The 18,851-nt window shown below is 33.3% G+C and overlaps 1 protein-coding gene across 1 annotated transcript in view; it reads left to right on the top strand.

Annotated features, from left to right (window-relative positions):
* The window catches only part of LOC140436480 (rab-like protein 6), a 37,301-nt gene extending 19,097 nt beyond the window's left edge, over nt 1–18,204 (top strand). Inside the window, exons 6-8 of the mRNA XM_072525333.1 lie at nt 4,088–4,395; nt 6,259–6,473; nt 6,964–18,204. Of these exons, the coding sequence (XP_072381434.1) occupies nt 4,088–4,395; nt 6,259–6,473; nt 6,964–7,140 (700 nt within the window). The 3' untranslated portion in view covers nt 7,141–18,204. The remainder of the gene's footprint in view (nt 1–4,087; nt 4,396–6,258; nt 6,474–6,963) is intronic.
* The last annotated feature ends 647 nt before the right edge of the window (nt 18,205–18,851 follow it).

The following is an 18,851-nucleotide window of genomic DNA, read 5'->3' as shown; positions in this document are numbered from 1 at the left end:
GTTCTGTCGCCTCTGCTGTTTAATCTTTACTCCGAGTTTCTATTTAAGGAAGCATTGGAGGATTCCAAGGATGGAGTCAAGGTGAATGGCGTAAATATCAACAGTATCAGATACGCCGATGATACAGTGTTAATTGCGGATTCCGACTTAGGTCTACAACGACTCATCGACAAAACCAACTCGACCTGTGAGCAATTTGGTATGAAAATAAACATTAAAAAAACCAAAGTGATGTCAATCCTAAAAAAACAAAACGTACCTCAACCTTGCACAATAAATGGACACATTTTAGAACAGGTCAATAGATTTAAGTACCTGGGATGTTGGATCGATAGCAGCCTAAATCCTGATCTAGAAATAAGATCGAGAATATAACAGACCAGAAAATCTTTCGAAAAAATAAAAAAAACTGCTTTGTGATTCTCGAATAAAACTCGAAATTCGACTACGTTTATCAAAATGCTACGTCTGGTCGACTCTTCTATATGCAGTTGAAACGTGGAACCTTAAAACATCAACCGTAAATAAATTGGAGGCCTTCGAAATGTGGATCTACCGGAGAATACTCAAAATTTCATGGACATCGCATACCTCAAACGAAGAAGTGCTGCATAGAATAGGCAAGGAAAGAGAACTTTTTAACACAGTAAAAGTTAGAAAAACATCATACCTAGGCCACATACTGAGAAATAATAAGTACCAATATGCCCAACTTATAGTGAAAGGAAAAATCGAGAGATCGAAAATTTAAAGAGATGCCTAGGAAGGAAAAGACTATCGTGGCTCAGAAATATCCGACAATGGACAGTGCTAAATTTTGAACAGCTAATAAGAACAGCTGTCTAAAAGTGTCCACCGAAATACAAAGATGAGAATCTATAAAACTTTAATTCGGCCAATAGCATGTTATGGCAGCGAAGCATGGGTCCTGAAAGAAACATCCAAAAACAAACTCGACACATTCGAAAGAAAAGTACTGAGGAGAATACTAGGACCTGTGAGGGAAAACGGAATCTTCAGAATTCGATATAACAACGAGCTCTATCAACTGTATAAGGAAACACCCCTGTCAGACTTCATTAGAATACAAAGATTGCAATGGGCCGGACATGTGATACGAATGGGAGAGGATAGGCTACCAAAACGAGCACTGAACGCCAGAATGCAGGGAAAGAGACCAGTTGGAAAGCCAAGAAAGCGCTGGGAAGACACAGTAAGCAGCGACGCACAAGCACTTTTAGGAGTCCGTGTATGGAGAAGAGCAGCCACAGACAGACAAGGGTGGAGGCAAAAAATAAAGGAGGCCAAGGATCATTTTGGGCTGTAGTGCCGTAGAAGAAGAATAAGAACAGCTGAAGATAGAGAAGAGTTTAAAATTGTAGTAGCCAACCTCCATTGAGGAGAGGGCACTTTAAGAAGAAGAAGTAACCATTACTACGGAAACGATAACCACTAAATTCACTCTCTGTAGTACCCTACGAAACCTCAAAATAAACAGAGAAAAAAGCCAGCCAACGGCTTCAAGGTTCACGAATACTCGATGCTCAAGATTCTCGATCTCTGCAACGAATCATAATTAAGACCTGCAAGATATTGAGCACCTTTACAATCGGACCTTCGCACCTGAAAATCTGCACTTGTAAATATTGAATAGAGTTATCACCATTCCCATTTCTCCAAATTTTTGAATGCCGTACTCCCAAGTAGAATCAATCCTGAACAATGATAAGTAATAAGTAAAATTCATGTAGCTTACCGAGATTCCTTTACTGAATACTGAATATAAATTGGGTTTAACTCTAATTAAAACCAAGGTTTTGTTTAATCATTTATTAACTTGATTCAACTGCTACCCTAATCATCCAGAGAGGAACTGATTTTCTTTTTTTATTCAATATACAAATGGATTGGTTACAATTTAAAGCGATCTTTTTCGCATAAGCCAATGAGAGATCTTCAGAAACCGCCTGATATTCTCTTTCCTCAACTTTTTCTGGTGATACTTCTTGAGCCTGACATTTTCTGCAATTTTTGAGGCAATAACAACTCTCAAAATTTTTAACAATATTACGAATCGACTGTACACAAGGAATTGGTCTCCCCTCAAAAAACACAGAAAATAAATCTACACACTGTTGTCCAGAATTACCACCATGAAACCATTTTATTACAGTAGAACTCCAATTATCCGGATTAATTGGTACCGGACCCGATCCTGATAATCAAAAATCCGGATAACTGGATTTTTCTCGAAAAAAGCATTTTCTAGGAAATAAACGTAATTACAGCAAAACACAATGGAGAACATATACGGTATTTATTATGAAAACAATACAGTATACACAACAATATGTACATGACAAAGTTTACATTACGTAATATTGACACACATAACTGAATCACAGTAAAATGAATTATTCTTTTAACCTATCAGGCAGAGTCAGTTGTTTTGCTGACTTGAATCGTTTCCGCGCCGCCAAGTCTCGCATTCTTTTGACGATGAGGAGTTGCAGGTGGTCACACTCTGGTTTAAATTGACTTTTTTGTGATGAGCGACAATGCCTTCTTCATTTTCATGCAGGTTCCCAGGGGGTGGGTGGGTGCATTATCAAGAAGTAACAGTACCTTGCTGCCTTCTTTTCCCAATGTCTTTTGTGTTTTTTGACTTCAGGTATAAACACTTCATCAAACCACTATGTAAATAAAGTAGCAGCCATACAAGCCTTTTTTTGGTTTTTATAGACCACAAGAAATTTTTTTACATTCTTGAATGCCCTGGGATTTTCGGATTTTCCCATCATGAGTAGTGGTAATCTACGATTTCCGGTTGCGTTAGCACAATTAAGGGTAGTCGCGCGCTCTTTGCTTACTTTGTGACCAGGAGCACTTGATTCTCTATTGCAAGCCAATGTAGTTATTGGCAAGGCTTTCCAGTTTAGGCTCGTTTCATCAGCATTGTATACAAACTCAGGGTCATAACAATCTGATTTAACTTTAAAAGTTTCAATGAAGTTTTCAGCAGCTTTAGGGTCAGCTGAAAGCTTCTCCCCACTTAAGTCCAACTCGCGGATTCCGTGCCTGGCTTTAAAATTTCGTAGCCACCTATTATTCGCTTTAAATGAACCCACACTCTCCATTTTCTCGACAAAAAGCATAGCTTTTTCACAAATAATAGGGCCTGAAAGAGGGTTCCCCAATGTTCGCTGCTGCAAGAACCACTTAAACTCCACTTCTTTCAGTTCTTTATTTTCAGCTGTTTTCATATTCTTTCTCGATGAACTTCTGGCGTCATTCTCGAGAATAAATACAACGTTTACAATAGAGAATTTATTTTTTTTAATGTCAGATACTGTTGTCGTTCCCACTTTGTAAACCTCGGCTAAATGTTTATCCGACATACCTTTGTCCAACTGTTCGATAATTTTAGTTTTATCGGCCAACGATAATACCACACGGTTCCTCTTAGAACTCATCGTAGTTCACTAAACACAATAATCAAAACACTAAGGAACACGAACAAGTCAACACATCAATTCACTCTAGTGCAGGTTGAAGAAGCACTGAACGACTGACTATGTAGTATGTAGCAGTAGCAGGTGCCGCGAACGTGGGTCATCGCTCCCCCTCCCTATAGCCCGTTGCTATCGCTACACTACAGTGTGTTCGCAGTTAGAAGGGTCAACTACTGCGCAGTGTTCCTGCATACATATTTATTTCTCTCAGGACGTGACGCCTATACAAACTGATTTTTTCTTTTTCTCAATCTGATCCGGATAATTGGCGATCCGAATAATTGGAGTTCTACTGTATTTGAACCTTTTGTACGGGCGTATAAACAGATATGTTGTTTATAAACATAAATTAAAAATCTACGCTGATATTGCTTTAAACAACCACTGTATAATTACAAATTTTTGACGATGCCTCAATGGAAGTTCGTGGAAAGTAGACGGTGCGCAGTGTTGCCATTTATATCTCATTTAAAACTTAACATACTGTATGAACAACAGCTTTTTGTATTACAATTTAAGTATTTTTGTCCATTCCGTGTTTTTGTTAATACCTACTAAAAAATATTTGTTTTCAGCGACACCGATACGGGAAATCCTCTAGTATCCGAATTGCAGGAAGATTTCGAAGAAGATCTAGCATTTTCAAAACCCATAAAGCACGTCAAGAAAGTCGAATCTCCCTTCACAGCGCCATCAAAACCTCTCATGAAATCAGACGAAAGCAAAGAGAATGAAGTAGACAAAAGCATTCCAGAGGATTATGATATGAAACAGACCACAGACGAGTTTGATTCCACGATTAACTCAGAAATATCCGAATTAACTTCAGACGCATACGATGCTTGGATGGGGGTTGATACTAAATGGAGGAGATCACCGGAAGGTAAGACAATCATTGTATTACCAATTTAACATGTGACTTTTAATTCTTATTTGGCACTTTTGAGTACAGGCTTCCTTTATCAGTATCAAATCTATTTTGTTCTAAACGGATCCAGTTTGCTGTTTTTTTTCAGTTTGTGTGTTTTTTTCCTCGGTTTCGTACCAATATCTTATCCACCTACCATCATTTAATCGTATTACCTGATCAGCCAAGTTTCGTTTTAGTTCAATTTCTATTTTATATCTGGTTGGTTCTTTGCTGACTATTGTTTTAGTTTTCTGAGATGAGATTGTCATATTAAATTATTTTGCTGATGTTAAATCTGTGGACCAGTCTTTGCAGACTATCTTCATCTTGGGCTATCAATATTGCATAGTCCGTGTAACAAGAGTATTTTTATTTCTTTGTTTCCCATGCTGTATCCATGGGATACAGCATGGGAAACTTCATACAGTATAAGTAAAAGTTTGTGGTCGGTATGGACCTTACGTGAGATGGAGTGCGAAACACCTGTTTAAAAAGAGAGAGGTATATTAGGTCCGCCCTTTATATCGTCGAAAATGCATTAGTGGAAATAATAAAAAAAAAAGTGGAAATAATAATAAAAGAGGGGAAGTTCAACGTTGCCAAACTTATTGGTTTTATTTGACCTGTTGTCTTTTTAGCATTTGAACAATGTTCTAAGATAATCAAATTTGGGCGCATTGATTTAAATGACAGCTTACTGTTTTTTATTGGAAATATGCCACAATTTTACTTTACAATAAGTGTAATTAACATTTTGATTTCCACTGAGGAAATCGTTTTATATAAATAAAATTTATTCATGTTTCGTATTTTAAGTACGATTTCCGAATTGAAAATCTAAACATCAAAATAAGCCTCTTTTAAAGTCACATTGTGCCTTATTCCCAATAAAAATAATAAACTGCATTATGACGCCACAATAAAAAAGCTTCATACAAAATTATTTGGCAACGTCGCGGTGTCAAAGTAAGGACGCTTTGAGTGGTATATTTTTGATGAATTAATTGGACATGACTCATCTAAACGCACACCTGTATCGAGAGCTATAAAAGAAGTCGACATGTATTTGTCTGATGATATATTACCCAGAAAAAATTCGAACGGAGATTGGAACTGTCCGAGGGGAGACCAAGGGGAAATATGATTGTTGTCTTTGTCTATTCGCTGAAAATATGATTTTATATCTGTGTTAGATATCCTGTTAAATTCTACAATACCGACCATAAACTTTTACCTACACTGTATATATCCAGGAAGATAGGGAAGATCCATACTTCATCCATGATCAAATTAAAGAGCATGGTGCTCAATGAATCCCCTTGTCGTATTCCGCTGACTATTTTTTTTTTCATTTTGTTGTTTTTCTAGATGTTTTCAATAGTTCTTATAATCTTTAGTGGAACTTGTCTATTATACAGAATATGAATTAGTGTTTATTATTCTTCCTTCCTTTCTAGCAATACTTTATGGATTACCAGCTATTTCATAAAAACTGTGCTGTGTATAATTTTCTAGTGGAGTATATTAGTTCTCTATTCTTTTTTACCCATCTCAGTACTTGATCGTTAATTATGTGAGCAGTTCAAAGAATCTTTTACATGCGTCTGCGTATCTACATGTTCAATTTGGTTTATTGTTGGTACTTTTAGCGCCTATGCTTCACTCTATATAACACTTCAAACATAGCACTTTCTCACTATTTGTCTTAGTTCTAAGTTGAAATATTCTCGGATGTGGTTGCAGACTAAACATTTGATTTACTTTCAATTTTACATTATAAGGTAGTTCAGGTGAGCTAATATAAGTTATACAAATTTTGCTTTAAACAAATTTCAGGTGGTGAAGACAATTCGGTAGTTAGCCAAACGTTAGATTATAGCAACAGCACAGTCTACGATGATAGTAATAGTATGAATTCTTCCAATGTACACATGGAACTGCTCAGTTCAAAGACCAGCTATCCTTCAAATCCCAGTGGACATAGCGATGGAGATGATGCAATGTCGTCTGGATCGTTAAGGAAAGAGAAAAAAGAAAAAGATAAATCTAAGGTAATATTAATAATTATTGCCGTATAACCTTTTAAATAAGCGTCTTATCTGCCTTGTTCTTTGGACTTTCTTTGAACTATCTTTCCGCATTTTTGGCTCTATACCTTTTAATCTTTTATATTGTTGACATACCATAAAATTGCATCAGATGTGTCAGATAATTAATGTCACCTTTTCTGAAATTTTTCTTTCAAAAAATTGTCAGATGTGCCAATATAATTCACCTATATCTAAACCCCCTGTTACAAGATGGTGATCAGGTGTGGTGAATAATTCCAATGATATATCTCTTATATAGGGTGTGTTAAAAGAAGCGGGACGGTCGAATATTTTGCAAAATTTACATTGGATCAAAAAACTGAAAAATCTATCGAATGACACCAAACATGACCCTCCAGCCACTCCCACTAATCGTTTTAATTTGGCACAATTGTGGCATTTTATCATCTTTATCTTAATCAATAAATAATTATTACATTATTTTTTTCAGACTGAAAGAAAACACAAAAAGAAAAAAGACAAGGATAAAGAAAAGCACAAAGATCCCGATAAGAAAAACAAAAGGCGCTCTCGCGACGAAGCTTCCCATTCGCACAGAGACGAACTAGAAGAATTCCTCAACGGTACTACGAGTCCACCCCTGGAAGCCGACTACGAAGCCATCTAGCATATGTCAATCTGGATGAAATTCAGATACGCAATGGATGTTTAAAAAGATGTTTAATCAATTGCTCTGTTATAAAGTATTGCATTTTTAAAGCTTTCGGATAATGTCGTCTTAAAAAGAAAATTGCAAGAGGTTGCATTAAGGTCTAAAGTGATTTTTCTTTTAAAAGTTTTATTTACAATGAGGCGAATATTAACCAGCACAGAAAATGGCAAAACTTCGTTTATTTATTTATTATATTTAAAAGAACGAACAGCAAAACAAAGTTTTGCTGTTCGTTCTTTTAAATATTCCTATGTACATTCTGTCTATTGGATGAATGTATTTCACATAAAAAATTGTATTTGTCGATTTAATGGTGTTTGAATTAGATCTCTGCCAGATATAAGAGCTGGAACTTCAGTACGTTCAGTAACTATCAGATAGCTAGTTGAGTACACTGATTTTTCAACTATAAAGGCCAACCACAGACCACGCGTGTAAAATAAGGTGGCACCAACGGGAAAAACGTTAAAAAAGCTTTGTAGAAGCGTTGTAAAAGAGTCACTGTTTTAAGCTTTTCAGTGTTTGTTTAGTTCTGAATAGAGATAAGGAACTTCATCTACATTCAGTATAAAGAATTTGACAAAGAAGGATTGAAAAGTTTAAAAAAACCGTAAAAGGGACAAAAATAGCCAAAAACCATTGAAAATCGGTATAGAAGATTTGAAGCCGATCAAAAAATCGTTTTAAACACTTACATGTTTTATAATGCTTTCTTTAGTACTGAATAGTGATTAGTAACCATAGAAAAGGATTGAAAAGTGTTTTTAAAATGCGTCGAAAACCCAAGAAGCTTTGTAAAATTAATAAAAAGGAGCAAAAGGTGTTGTAAAAGCGTCAAATTTGTTAACGCCTTTTCGTACCAGTAAATAGCTATCAAAAACCTTGAAAAACGTTAAAAATAAATGAGATGTCTTAAAATTCTGCGAAAAACATTAAAAACGTTTTGGGAGGCGTTGAAACGCGTCAAAATGCGTTTTAAAGGCTGTATATTTTTAGCGCGTTTTTCTTTCGTACTCAATAGTGATGAGAAACCGTGAAGTAAGATTGAAAAGTAACGAAAAAGTATCAAAAAGGACTAAAACCGTTGTAAACTATTGAAAAACGTTGCAAAAGCGTTGAAAGGGATCAAGTAAAACGTTATAAAACCTGCAAATAAGAAAAAGTCTTAAAATCTGCGAAAAACATTGAAACGTTTTATGGAAGCGATAAAACGCGTCGTAAATACTGCACGTTTTCAATCACATGTCGACACTTTTTAGCGCGGTTTCTTTCGTACTGAATAGCTATGAGAAAGCATGAAAAATAATTGAAAAGTTTTAAAAAGGAACAAAAGAGCATTAAAACGGACGAAAACCACTGGAAACCATTTAATAAACTTTATGAAAGCCTTAAACCAGATCAAATAGATCGTTTTAAATGCTTCACAGTTCTGAACTTTTTCTCTAATACTGAATAGTGCTTATAAACTATGAAATGTAATTAAAAAGTGTTAAAAATATATCGAAAGACTATTAAAAGCGCTGGAAAAACGTAAATAATATTTAAAATCGTTTAATGCCATTGAACAGCCCTTGAAAAAAATTTGAAAAGCATTTTAGAAGTGTTTAAAGAGATAAAAAGTCGTTCTAAACCGGTCACTTTTTAACGCTTTCTCCTTATACCCTGATAGTGATGATATATTTCAAATACAGTATGGTCGCGTTAATCCGAACGGAATCGGGGAAACGGGTTGTTCGGATGATCGCATCGTTCGGATTACCTATGACTTTTTTATTGGGAGAAGAAAAACTGCAAAACCCCAATGAAAATTTCTGAAAATGCTTTATGTATATTAATAAAATATTATATTATACAATATATATATATATATATATATATATATATATATATATATATATATATATATATATATACAGTATAGTTAATAAATGCATATTATCTATATAAATTTCAATGGGAAGCAGTAAAAAATCTGTTTTTTTTTTCTTGACATCAGTCTCGACGTGCTGATCAAACCCTCCAGCTCTTATATGCCTCAGCATTATGGTCTGTTGGCCGTGTTTTAACAGCTTTAGCAGCAGAAATTTTTGAAGCATGTGGTTCATCACCGACATCCTTCTCTTCCGTTTCTTCATTTTGAATGGCCCTTACAATTTCTTCATCCGTGAGCATTTCTTGGGTGTCAATGTCTTTGTCACAGTCACCGGATGCCCATTCTCAAATCTCAGATTCAGTAATTATTGTCGTGTTGTCTTGAGCCAGCTGAGCGACAAGGGGGCTTAAAATGATGTCTTTTTAGTTGGATTAAGAGTCGTCAACAGCCACTAAGTTTGGGCTCAAGTTTTTCCAAGAAAGTTGAATCGAAAGTTGTAAAATGGATGACCAACAATTTGCCAAATTGAAAACGACGTCCTTGAGATTAACTTTCTTCAAAGCTACTACCAGATCCGTTCCACTTTGCTCGTCAGCAAGAATGTTGGAGAGTAAAGCTTTTCAATAGCGCAGTTTTGTGTTCTGGATGACATTCTGGTCCATTGGTTGAATCATAGCTGTCGTATTGGGTGGTAAGAACATGGCAAAAATGTTACCATCTTCACTACGAAGTTCATGACCGGATGGATGACCAGGGCAGTTGTCCAGCAGCAACACTGACTCCTGATAACTTTACCTCGACCCAGTATACAATTCACAAACGACAAAAAGCTTTACAATACTACAAAATACATTTGACATTAACTGACAATATTATTGGTTTGATGTCATTTCAACACTTATGTCAAAGTATGTTGACATAAGTGAATGCATAGCCAGGGTTTAGTGAATTTTTTTATTGTTGAAAATAAATGAAAAACCATAAGGGTAGTAATAATACTCATATGACAAGGTTCATGTTTTTAATAAATATTAAGAAAAATGCCATATTAATTAATATGGGAACTTATAAAAACATGCAGAGTATAATTTGTTGATGGTAATCGACAACTGCAAATTCCATAGGTGAGCCAACTGATATGGGAAGGGGCTCGTATTGAAAATTTTTTAGAAGTAATAAAATACCGATTTCAGACTACTATAATAAATTCAAAACAGAAAGCAAAAATTCGGGGAACGAATCTATCGCGAAAAATCACTTATGAACTTAATATAACCGATCTTGCACACAGCAGATCCACTGGATCTTTGCTCAAATGTCACCGTCATGTTTATACAATTTAAATAGAAATATAAGTCAAATAATGGTCAATATAAAAATTAGAAAATGTCAATTTGGAGGTTAGAGATATTATTTCACATTATGTACTTCTTAATAAAAAAATTAAATAATAAACGAATAGTCTAACAATTCTTTTTGTAATTTAAATATATGGAAATCAGTTGTAGACAAACGCACTGTCAGATACAGAACCTAAGTGAAATTCCCAGTGAATGAATCAATCATCGTCCTTGTCATATTGACATCTTTGTTTGATCTATTCTGTTTTAAAATGATAAGCGACTTAATTTCATGGTTTAGGATATGCTAAAAGAAAACGAACGTAATATAAAATATAATGCCACACCTGAGCAAAGATCCAACAGGCTGACTGTATATGCTATCTAACAAAATTCTACTTGTAAATGACTATTTTAATGTGTATTATGTGTATTATTTTATCGTTTTATTTTATATTGTGTTTTAATGTTGTATTCATTATAGAAAAAAGTTTTACTAGATAATCTGATACTGTCTTGTATTCGAAATTATTTGCTTTTTTTTATACAGTGTGACCCATTTAGATTGGAAACACCTCTATAAAATTTGAAGTTGTTAACCGATTTTAACCAAATTTTTTTTTAATGTCATGTAATAAAAGGTCTATTGCGGGACAAAATATGAAATATTTAGTTAAATTTTCAGGGCAGTCTACGATACTTTTTCTTCGTCGAAAATGGAGAATTTGTATTAGCGATTTTTTTATTAAAAAAATTTCTACGCCACTGGATTTACAGTAACTTCAAATAGCTATGACAAAAATTTCATTAAAATATATTTATTAATAACGAAGTTATGACAACTTAAAATTTTAAAACTCACTAAGCTGCGAGTCAAAAAAGAACACCCTGTATCAACAGATAACCATAAAACTAATTATTTTTCAAATAATTTTAATAATAAACCACTACTAGACAAAAAAATGTTTAAAATAGCATAAAAATTTAATGCAAGTAACGCACTTACATTATTATTAACTTTACATGCTACAACTTAAATCTCAGTTGCCATGACAACGATATTACTGTTTGATATTAGGCCGGGGTAGTCCGTTGATAGATTGGCCACCCAGATCTCCAGATCTCACAATTTTAGACTTCTTTCTCTGGGGAGTTATCAAACAAAAAGTTTGCCAAACCCGTGCAAGAGACGAAAACGAACTTCGTGCAAGTATTCGACAGGCATGTGCAGAAATTACTCCCAAACAACTAAGAAATGTAATTAGAAATATTCATAAACACTACGACAAATGTATCCAATTAGATGGTGGATTGGTAGAAGCAACTAGGATTAAACTAAAATTATGTTTTCATGTTTCTGTTAATACAGAGTGTTTTTTTAACGTTAATACAGAGTGTTTTTTTCTTAGTGAGTTTTAAAATTTTAAGTTGTCATAAGTATGTTATTAATAAATATATCTTAATGAAATTTTTGTCATAGTTATTTGGAGCCACTCTAAATCCAGTGGCGTAGAAATTTTTTTAATAAAAAAATCGCTAATACAAATTCTAGATTTTCGACGAAGAAAAAGTATCGTAGAATGCCCTGAAAATTTAACTAAATATTTCATATTTTGTCCCGCAATAGACCTTGTATTACATGACATTAAAAAAAAAATTTGGTTAACATCGGTTAACAACTTCAAATTTTATAGAGGTGTTTCCAATCTAAATGGGTCACACTGTATATGAAAGATTCATTTTTTAAACTTCAACATGCTAGGAGCGTATCAGGACGTTATTTGCAACATAAAAAAGACTCTTTTTTTACTTTCTTTATCTCAAGTAATCTATTGTTGGATATATGCCTCCCCAGATTTTTCCCAATTATTCTTTTGGTGTCCTATTCAATTTTAATGAATGTTTGCGATTAGTGCCACAATTTTTTCTCTATTTCTGCTGTTCTTATTAGGTTTTTAGATTAGAAGATAAGATAAGATCTCATTTGTTTCCTTTAATTTTGCCTGTTATTTCGAATTGGGGTGGAAATATTTCTGATTCCTTAATAGATGCATATTTCAATGTTGCAAAAATGCGAGACAAAGAACCTGATTGTTTTTAGTTGATATCCGACAATAGGAACCATTTATACAGGACAAATAAAACAAAGAAATTATTTTTTATCTTAAAAGTTTTTATCTGTTTTTATTTGATATCCGAAAATAGGAACCATTTGTACAGGACGAAAAAATCCAAGAAATTATTTTTTATCTCAAGGCCAAAAAATTTTATATTTATAGGTACAGAGTGTTTTCAAACACCCTGTAAATATAAGCTTTATTTATAATTTTTGTTATAGTAGTTGTTTGTACGATTCCACAAATTTTAAATATTGCAAAACGCTTACTTTTTTAGAATAAAAATAAAAAATGATTGTCATCAATCAGATATTGGTTTAATCGGTTATAATACTGCGGTGTGTGTGTGTAAGGCAAGGAGAAACCAACACACTAAATATTCTCAAGATACTATAACTATGGCAAGTTACGGAAAACAAAATGCCCCTAGTCTGTGTCAGACCTTAGATGGACAAGGAGTGCTGAAAATCCCCACGACAAATGCTAGGAACCACTCGAAATTGGAAAACAAAAATTACAAGTTAAAAATTGGAACCTGGAATGCAAAATCTCTCTTTATGCCAGGAAAATCTCATAACACCGTGAGAGAACTGAAAAGAATGGGAGTCAACATTCTCGGAGTCAGTGAAGTCAGATGGTCTGGATCTGGACAGACAAACTATACTATGCTGGTAATGACGATCCTCATCATTATAACGGAGTGGCATTTATAGTTGACCAGAAAAGCAGTAAATGTATAAAGAACTTTATACGTATATCTGATAGAGTAGCTATGCTGCAAATTAATACCACTCCTTGTAATATTAACTGTATTCAAGTATATGCTCCTACAGCAGAAAAACCAGAAAGAGAAGTACGAGAATTCTACCAAGAGATCAAACAGCTAATGAAGATCACAAAGAAAAATGCTGTAAACATTATGGGAGATCTTAATGCCAAAGTAGGTGAAGGGCGGACCGAAGACGTAGTAGGAAACTTTGGTTTGTGTCAAAGAAATGATAGAGGAGAAATACTTATCCAATGTTGCCAATAATAAAATCTAATGATCGCAAACACCTGGTTTAAACAACCAAAAAGAAAATTATATACATGGACAGCACCTGGCGATAATCAAAACCGCATAATAAGAAACCCGATTGATTATATATTAATTGACAAACGTTATAGAAATGGAATCAGGGGAGTTATAACATATCCCGGGGCGGACATCGGTTCCAACCACAATCCTGTTGTTGGTAAAATTTTAATTAAACTAAAGAAAATCAAATACAGAGAGAAGATAAAACCTAACCTCGAAAAACTTAAAGATCCAATAGTACAGGCAGAAATAGAGAAAGCACTCAATGATACACTCAAAGAGAAGTTCAGTGAAGCACCCGCGGAAGTAGAAGAAATTTGGCACACTTTCAAAACAACAATCACAACTACAAGACAACATCAGAAAACAAAAAATACATGGATGACAGAAGAAGTCCTAGAACTGATGGACATAAGGAGATCATACAAAAATCGCAATGAAGAAAAATATAAAAAAACCCAGAGAATCATCCGAAACAACACCAGGAAAGCCAAAGAAGAATGGATGAGCAGCAACTGTGAGGAACTGGGAGATTTACTAAAAAAGCATGACTACTTTAATGCATACAAAAAGATTAAGGAAGTCACAAATATGAAGAAAAAAATCACTACAACTTTAGTAGATGATAACAACCAAATAGTATCTAGTCTAGAAAATGTGTCTGATATGTGGGAAAATACATCAAAGATCTGTTTGATGACGAGAGAACAGAATCACAAATGAATATAGTACAAGAAACAATACTTAATATATTAACATCGGAAGTTACAAAAACAATCAATACGGCAAAGCTACGAAAAGCCTCAGGTCGTGATAAAGCTTATCAATGAAGAAAATCTTCAGATGTTAACACTATTATTTAACAAAATGTATACCACTGGAATCTTCCCAGAAGACTGCCTTAGATCGACATTTATACCTATACCCAAGAAAAATAAAGCAAATACATGCTCACAGTTCAGATTAATTAGCCTAATGAGCCATTTTCTGAAAATTTGACTCAAAATTGTACATCAACGAATATACAGAGAATGCGAAAGAAACTTGAGCGACAATCAATTTGGATTTCGTATGGGGGCTTGGTACAAGGGAGGCATTATTTTGCCTCCAGATATTACTACAAAAATGCCCACATCTGCGAAAAGACTTGTTTCTCTGTTTTATCGACTACGAAAAAGCGTTTGATCGAGTCAAACACAGAACTCATAGAAACCCTAACACAACATGATATAGACCATAACACTGTAGCACTTATTAAAAAACTATATTGGTATCAAATGGCGTCGATCAAAATAGACAATCGTCTGACAGCAGAATTGCCAATAAAAAGAGGAGTTCGTCAGGGCTGTGTACTTTCTCCACTGTTATTTAATATATATTCCGAAAAGATGTTTCAAAATAAAATGCCCTCGAAAATATTGAAGAAGGAATAAAAATCAACCTGGGATTGGAATCAAATCAAAAGGTATGCAGCGATTACAATAATTTATATACTATGCAATAAAAACTAATAATCGAGAAAAGAGAAAGATTGATAAAGTGATCGTAATAATATACTGTTACTATCGGACCGAGTAGATAAATTTTGAACATCTTTAAGAATTAAAATACAATTTTATCGTTGTTTACACGCTCTGTATAGCTTATTGAAATTTATTATAGTAATTTTTAGTGTCAATAAGCCTTTGAAGTTCTATGTCTGAATCTGCTTTCAAATTTGTTTCGTCTGTATAGCTGATATTTTAATTCCATTAATTTTTATACTGCCCTGTATGTTTTCAAATGCTATGCTGAAGATAGCTTCAGAGTACAAATTTAATAATATAGGCAACACATACTCCGTCGTAATCCTCTATTAATAGGTATTTTTTTTTTGCAGTTTGTTATCAATTCTGATTTTTGCTGTTTGCTGCCAGTACAGGTTTTTAATTAACCTTTATTGTCTAATCCCATACCCTTTAGTCGTTGTAAAAGTTTGCCTTGGTTTACTTTATCAAAGGCTTTCTTCAAATCAACAAAACATAAACATATTTTCTTGGACCGTGGCATTTTTTCAACAATATTTGTAAGTCTTATATTATTTATAGGCTTATTAATCTGATATCATTGCAATCGCGAGCATTGACTTTTTTAGGTAGTGAAAATTCCATTTTTAGTTATTTTTTTGCATTACATTTTATGTAATGAAACCATTATACACATTATATAATTATCCTTTACAAATTAATTGTTTAATATCATTCAAAAATATATATCCAAAATTGTGATATTCTATTATAGTTTTGCGAATTTATTATGCTTAAAAGCATAACTTTAAGTATTGGAAACTTTTCGAAAAATGAAACAAATTGCTTTTAATATTTGGACTATTAAGACTGGTAGTTTTATTTTAAACACGAGAATGATTATATAATTTAGGAAAGAAAAGATCTGTATGTTTCATTTTGCAAAAGTTGTGTAAGATCATAAAATGACAGTTGGAGCAAACAGTAAAAGATTTGTAGAACCAAATGCAGTCAAAGCTGGTTATACTAGAGTGAGCTTGTCTTACAATTTTGAACACAAATGAAACATAGCTTTACGTGAAATTACTGCTAATGTACTGTACTTATTTATACAAATTAACTATACTAAAACAATTTTTAATTGAAGGTGAAAACTTGGCAACATCGCACTTAACGAACCCCTTAACGATAACTTTTCAACGAAATCATATTCCACTTATCAATTTTGCAGAGGTGTACCAAAAAAAATTTTAATTATTTATTTAAATACATAAGTAATTACGTAAAAATTAAATCTAAGACCGATATAATTATTAAATTATCATGTGTCTTTTAACAGGTATCTTATAGTTGTCTAACAAAATAAAGTAAAATTGTATTCTTATTAGAGAGTACCTAATACAGAACTTCAAAAAACAGAAAACTTTGGAAAATACTTATTTTTTTCATTAGACTAAACAATCTGAAACTTGAACATACAATCTCGTTATTACACATCATTCTCTATTTATAGAATTGCTATGTGCTGTAAACGTTATATTTGTTTTTTTTTATTTAATTTGAAAGTTTCCTTGTGTTTATTTGTTTATATAAATATAAAAATATATTATGAAGTTCATATAAATTAAAATGAAGTAGGCTAAACAATAATCATGTGAATGCGTTTATATAGTAGTGCATTTGCTTATTTCAGTAAATCCTCGCAATATGAAATTAAGATGGCACTAACTACTAAAGATTTAATAGCTTTGTTAGAAGAAGACTCAGATTGTGAAAATGCTGACTCACTTAATGTGGTTTATTTGCCGCCGAGATTAGATTAGAAAGTTTCTGGTGTAGAAGATATTGATGATAATATTATTTGTGAAGAATCAATAAAATCGGATATTGCAGGTACCAGGACCATAAACTACTGACAGCAAAAATGGGCATTAATTGGAAACATAACAAGACCCCTCTACAGAAGAACCGTTGAACATTATAAGAGAAAAACAATACAATATAGAACTACTCCAAGAATAATCAATAAGAGAACTATACCAACAACGTCTAGACCAATTTAGATACGGCAACATCGAAGAAATATACGAGCATATAAAGGCGAGTATAAAACAAGCAGCATTCGAAGCCCTTGGAGAAAAAGAACATATAACAAATAAACAGCACTATTATGAAATAAATGAACCAAAAAAAAGAATAATTGAAGAAAAAAAGCAACTATACAGAAAATGGCTGACTACAAACAACGATGAAGTTTATAAAGAATATAGAGAAAAAGATAGAGAAGTGAAAAAACAAAAAACACAACAACAGAATGAAGAATGGGAAAGAACCTTAAATAGCTTAAGAATATTGAAACATACATAGGAGGTACAAGAACTTCTGAGTCATGGAAAGTACTGAGAGGATTGAAACAAAACTCAAAAGAAAAAATTAAATTGGGAAATATACAGGACAAAGAATGGAAGGACTATTACAAGGAACTGTTAACAGAACAAAGTCCGCAATCCATTGGAAAAGAAAACGGGCGAAGACGAAGCAGATCCCCACAACAAGAAATAGAAATAACAGATAGGGAAATGAGAACGGCCATAAAAGCAATCAAAAATAAGAAAGCACTGGTACCTGGAGGCATCTCACCTGAGCTCATAAAATACGGATTAAAAAAATTACACCCGATTGATACAATAGACATTTCAGAAAGTCATAAATGGAGAACAGCTCCCAAAGGAATGGACGGAGGCATATATGACATCTATATTTAAGAAAGGAGATAGAAAACGATTCGAAAACTACAGAGGAATAAGCGTAATATCATCAATAGGAAGATTATATGGGAAGATACTGCGAGAAAAGATAGAGCAAGCGATAAAAGGCAAAAACGGGGAGGATCAGGCAGGCTTCACGGCAGGAAGATCATGCATAGACCACATATACACACTGGAACAACTATTGCAAAAAGAAAAAAGCAAAAAATAGAGATATACATTTGGCATTTGTGGACCTGAGAAAGGTGTATGACTCTGTACCAGGGTTGGAACTATGGGAGGCAATGTACAAATTAGAAATACAGACGGAACTCATAGAAGCTAAAAAGCTCTGTATATATATATATACAGATATATATATATATATATATATTCTTATATATATATATATATATATATATATATATATATATATATATATATATATATATATATATATGTAAATATATGTAAAAAGCAAGAACATTGTCGACAACTGACTCTTCCAGTCGAATTTATCACTCAGCATCAAGAACAAGAACTTTGTCGACAATGTACACGTCCAACAAATCTTTTACTGTTTGTCACGTTGTACATTGATAGTTAATTGTATCTAAATCCTTGTTAATAAGGCTGGAAATGTTTAATGACAATGGATAAAGAGAATAACCGAATGGAGCCCCATAGGAAGGAGGAAAAGAGGACTACCCCGAAAATCCTGGAGGAACGAAGTAGACGATGGAGAATGGGACAACAGAGAGAGATGGAAACGGTTGAGCGAGGGAAGGCAGTGAATACTGTAGACTCCTTGAATATATATATATATATATATATATATATATATATATATATATATATATATATATATATATATATATATATATATATATATATATATATATATATATGTAAATATATGTAAAAAGCAAGAACATTGTCGACAACTGACTCTTCCAATCGAATTTATCACTTAGCATCAAGAACAAGAACTTTGTCGACAATTTAC

This window comes from Diabrotica undecimpunctata, chromosome 3 (assembly GCF_040954645.1).
Source record: "Diabrotica undecimpunctata isolate CICGRU chromosome 3, icDiaUnde3, whole genome shotgun sequence".
Lineage (NCBI taxonomy): Eukaryota > Metazoa > Arthropoda > Insecta > Coleoptera > Chrysomelidae > Diabrotica > Diabrotica undecimpunctata.
This window is presented reverse-complemented; position numbering and strand designations above follow the sequence as displayed.